The sequence below is a fragment of the Chelon labrosus genome (assembly GCF_963514085.1).
Source record: "Chelon labrosus genome assembly, chromosome: 6".
Lineage (NCBI taxonomy): Eukaryota > Metazoa > Chordata > Actinopteri > Mugiliformes > Mugilidae > Chelon > Chelon labrosus.
Genome location: NC_140342.1, coordinates 14,804,329 through 14,809,196, shown reverse-complemented (window position 1 = coordinate 14,809,196; position 4,868 = coordinate 14,804,329). Strand labels below are relative to the sequence as shown.

The window sequence follows — 4,868 nt, the reverse complement described above, 5'->3', positions numbered from 1 at the left end:
ATTAACACTCTAACCAGATTAGTAAACCAGGCGTTTGTTGAGGTTAATCCTTGAGCCCCGCACCAATGACAAGAGTCTTGTCTTGTTTCTTTAATGAGGTGACTTTGAGAAGGACGTGAACAAAAAGAATTAAAACAAGTGGTGTTTGTGTTATGATTTACACCGATCAGGCATAACATTATGACTGCTGACAGGAGAAGTGACTAACATCTTGTGACAAGTTGTGACAAGACATGTACCACCCACCTAGACCAGACCAGGCACCCCCACCCCATAGTAATGACACTCCTTGATGGCAGCAGCCATCCCCAGCAGGATGCAGCCTGACACAGACACACACACAAAAATAGTTTAGGAACAACTAAAAAAAAAAAACATGAAAAACAGCACAAGGTGTTGACCTGGCCTCCAAATTCACTAGATCCCAAAGTGATCAAGTATCTGTTGGATGATCCACAGAGGCCCCTCCCCTCAACCCATAGGACCCAAAGGCCCCCACTAACAACATCCTGTTGCCAGACACCACAGGACACCCTCAGAAGACTCATGTCCATTCTCTGATGAGCCACAAAAGTTCTGGAGGCACAAGGGAGACCTACACAATATTAGGAAGGTGGTCATAATGTTTTGCCTGATCTGATCGGTGTGTATTTTTACAGTGTGACTGGTGATAGAGTGACAAACGGTGCAAGTGGTACTTTATTGTTGCAGACAGCTGGTTGAGGCTTATAAAAACATGTAGTAAATGTGAGTAAATGCAGCATTAAATGGTAATAGTAATAGTAAAAACCACATTCTTAATCCACTGCTACTCAACATATGTTAAATCTCTTATTATTTAAAAAAAAAATAATAATAATAATAATAATAATAATGCAGGACTCTCTGGGGAGAATACAAATTCTACATTCTCTGGCATGTTTCCAAAAGCTCTGCTATAACTAAGATGCTGAGGCTGCCCGAGTCACAGTGTGCTCGCACTCTGTGCAGCAGAGCCACTGTTTGCACAGCTAGCAGATCTCCTGACTCCTCCCCTCCCAGAGCAGGCTGTTTAATTCCTGCGAGGGGATGCTTGGGTAGTAACCTAATAAAGCTGCTGGATGCAATCCTAGGGCACAACGTGTGGATCACATTCATCTGACAGATCCGCTCTGTGCCCAGCTCCTGCGCTAAAACAACCTGCTGCTCTTCTGTGAGTGCTGCAGGTCACAGCCACAGCAACTTGCACTGTGATAAAGGGTTGAACAAGTCACAAGGACCTATGAAAGAAAGCACATCACACACAGCGGGGACAGAGAGAGCACGTGATCACTTTCGGTAAGTTTTAGGTTTTGATCTCGTGTGGACGGACTGAGCTTGTTATTGTGTTCTTGCAAACCTTGTTCTCTTCATCATTCATTGTCAAAAGATTTGCATTCTTCCTGATCAAGTTAATTGAGCTGCAGCAATTAAAAGCTGTATTCTTTGGCTGTCAGTGTGATCATTTGCCTTCATGCACAGTGTTTAAAGAATGCTCTGTGTGGCATTTTGTCATGGAAAGTCACTGGCTTAAATCCCTAGTGGAGTTATAAATGTTTTGCCCAGAGGCAGCTCTTCAGATAGGGTTCAGTACTTTTCCAGCCACATGCACACACCAGGAATACGTAAGTAGGCTAATCATTTTTCTCATTATTCTTTTTGCCAGGAGGTTCCTGTCCCGGTGTAACTGTCGGAGCATAATGGTGGCATTTAAAGGGATCTGGACCAAGGACTTCTGGAGGGCTGTGTCTGGAGAATACCTGGCCACTCTCATCTTTGTCCTTCTCGGCCTGGGCTCCACCATCAACTGGGCTGCAGGGGAGGAGAAGCCTCCCCCGGCCGACCTAGTCCTTATCTCTCTGTGCTTCGGCCTCAGCATTGCCACTATGGTGCAGTGTTTTGGACACATCAGCGGCGGACACATCAACCCCGCCGTCACTGCAGCTATGGTTGTGACTAGAAAGCTGAGCCTGGCAAAGGCTGTCTTCTATGTGGTGGCTCAGTGCCTGGGAGCTATTACAGGAGCTGGGATTCTCTACCTCGTCACACCTGCTGCTGTCAGAGGGTCCCTCGGTGTGACCACTGTAAGGACTTGTTCATTTACGATGGTGTGTGTGTGAAAAATATAAAATAGTTTTTCCTTTTATGTATAAGAAATATCTTCTGTTTTCAAGGTGAACTCCGACATCTCATTAGGACACGGCCTCCTTGTTGAGCTCCTCATCACGTTCGAGCTGGTCTTCGCCGTCTTTGCCACCTGTGATCCTAAACGCACCGACCTAGACGGCTCTGCAAGCCTGGCCATCGGCCTCGCTGTTGTCATAGGTCACTTATTTGCAGTGAGTATCTTTGATTGCATAAACAAATTCAGCTACAGTAGAAGAACTGTCTCGATGTACATATCGGCTCAACTCCTCCAGCAGCGAAACATATGTTTAAACACTGATCTGAAGATTAAATTTGCATCCCGCATTAAAAACTTGTAAAACAAGGCTGATTCTGATTGGGAGAGTGTGTTGAGCTGAGAAAGAGCAGGTGCATTCGGCATCTATTCCTTGATATGTGACACTGTGCTTTTCTCGGAAATTCACACCCACGTGCACATCTTTATTGGAGACTGCCATCGCATGGCAACCAATCTCCGGGGGCTCTCTAAACCCTGCAGAGCAAATGAATGCACGGGGAGGACAATGTTATCTCATGCACGGCTCAGCCGATTTCTACCCTGGTCTATTTAACAAATGCATATATCCGTATATTACAACACAGTATTCTGTAAGTCATAAGACAGCATTATACCAAACCTTGATGTGTATATTAGCACGCTGCATCCTTTGGACTAAAATAACGCTATAACTTGTCTTTTAGATTCCTTATACAGGAGCCAGCATGAACCCTGCTCGTTCCTTCGGGCCTGCAATGGTCACACTTAACTTCGAGAGCCACTGGGTAAGAGATGCCTCACTTACTTTGTATGGGCGAGGTGTAACCCACTTACTCCGGAGAGCGCCTGTGCCATTTCTGAGTATTTGAACTCCAGTAATAGAAGAGCTCACTGGTTCAAATGTTATGTCATGAATTCATGTTACTATGCACTGACATAATTTGCAGTTTAACATCCAAAGTATCACATTTTCAGCGCCTCTAACAGCAGAATCCTGTGAGAACTAAATAAAACAGAATAAAAAGAAATAATCTTTCACATGGGCAATCAAATCCAAAAACTTGAGGCAGGTTAAATGCTAATTTGAAACGGTATATGACCTTTGCATTTATGAATTCATCCAACAAATCAAGCGCCAAGGAACGACAAATTTACCGAATGTTCATCTCGAGCTACATAATGAGATGTCACTGAACAAGGTGTAAAGTAACATTAGCTGTGAAGTTTTGCATCCAGGCAATTATTTCCAGAGTGCTATTTGCTGACAGCATGGTGTCATATTAAGTGTGTGAGCAATATGGGAGTATGTGCTGGGTGGCCACTGATAACACACTGTAAACCACTTTATGCTGGTTCAACTTGAAGATGTATATTCTCCTACTGTCTTAAACATATGAACTAAACTCCAAATTTGTTTTTTAAGTTCTGAAACTTCTCAGTATGTCAAAGGCATAGTGTGCAGTTCAGGTGGCAGAATCTATTGGAAGAAATGTAATAATTTCTATACACATTCGTGTATAGTCACGCGAGGGAGGGATATTAAGATGGTTGCAATCTGCAATCTCACCACTAGAGGCCACTCAATCTTACACATTACACCTTTAAGCCAAATTAGCAGCTGTTCAGTCTCACTGGGGAATGTCGCAAACAGGTTTTAATTTAATTAACTGAGGGAACTTTTAGCAGTACATCCATTCAATTCAAGGATTCAGAATGTGTGTCAAAATCAATCATCATCATCTTTTTTTTAGCAGTTACTTGTTCATTGACAAATACAACGGTGATTTAACAAAATTCCCGTTGGATGTTTTACAGTGTAACTCTGTCACTGTGTCCGACATCATATTCAAGCGTCTTCCCTTGGTAGTAAATGCTTGATAGTGAGAGACACTGAGCGTCCCTGCCTCTAATGAGGCACTGATTAACCAGCTGACTCATTAATGTGTTTGTCTTCCTGTTTATGATAGGTGTACTGGGTGGGACCCGTTCTGGGAGGCATCTTAGCCGGCGGCCTGTACGAGTACCTGTACTGTCCTGACCCTGAGATAAAGAACAGGCTGAAAGTTTTTAAGAAGGATTCATCGGGGAAATACAGGGATGTGGAGAGTGAGGACATTGTCATTAAGTCGGGCTCCATAAACCCCATTGATTTGGAGAAAGCTGAGAAAAAAGAGTCTTTCCAAGAGTCAATGGGAGAAGTGCTGTCCTCTGTATGACTATCACGTGCACTGGAAATGGAGACCAATTTGTAGACCCTCAGAGTTTGGAGGAGGATCCATCTTGAGCCTGTCGCCTGGCAAAGACTTTGTCTTCAACACAGAATACAATTTCTGTCCATGACATAGTGGGGCTGTATTCCTTTCATTGTCATAAAACTAATATGATGTTATGGCTCAATCTAACAAACATCTGCAGCCTGTTCAATACTCTTCCCGAGGCCCTCCCTGAATGATTTTTGCAGCAGTGTTGGCATGCGGCGCACATCGCACACAGCGCACTGCAGAATGACAGCCCTCGATGCGTTGCAATAGGGAAGTATGTGCAGGGTCAACCTATTATGCGGGGTCATCGCGCCAAATTGGAGAAGTGAAGAAGAATATGCAGCCTTGTTATTTTTGGATTAGTGTCACATTTGGTCCATGTACTGCATATGTAGTAAAAAGGGGAGAATTTCCTTGTGATCAGT

General features: G+C 43.8%; 1 protein-coding gene across 1 annotated transcript; it reads left to right on the top strand.

The window, feature by feature from the left end:
• Positions 1-1,261: 1,261 nt before the first annotated feature.
• Positions 1,262-4,398, top strand: LOC311489014 (aquaporin-4-like; the record flags this gene model as incomplete). Its single annotated transcript, XM_084545909.1, has 5 exons — positions 1,262-1,317; positions 1,685-2,102; positions 2,193-2,357; positions 2,887-2,967; positions 4,150-4,398. The coding sequence occupies 5 exons, from the start codon at positions 1,262-1,264 to the stop codon at positions 4,396-4,398; spliced, it is 969 nt and encodes a 322-aa protein (XP_084402035.1).
• Positions 4,399-4,868: the final 470 nt, after the last annotated feature.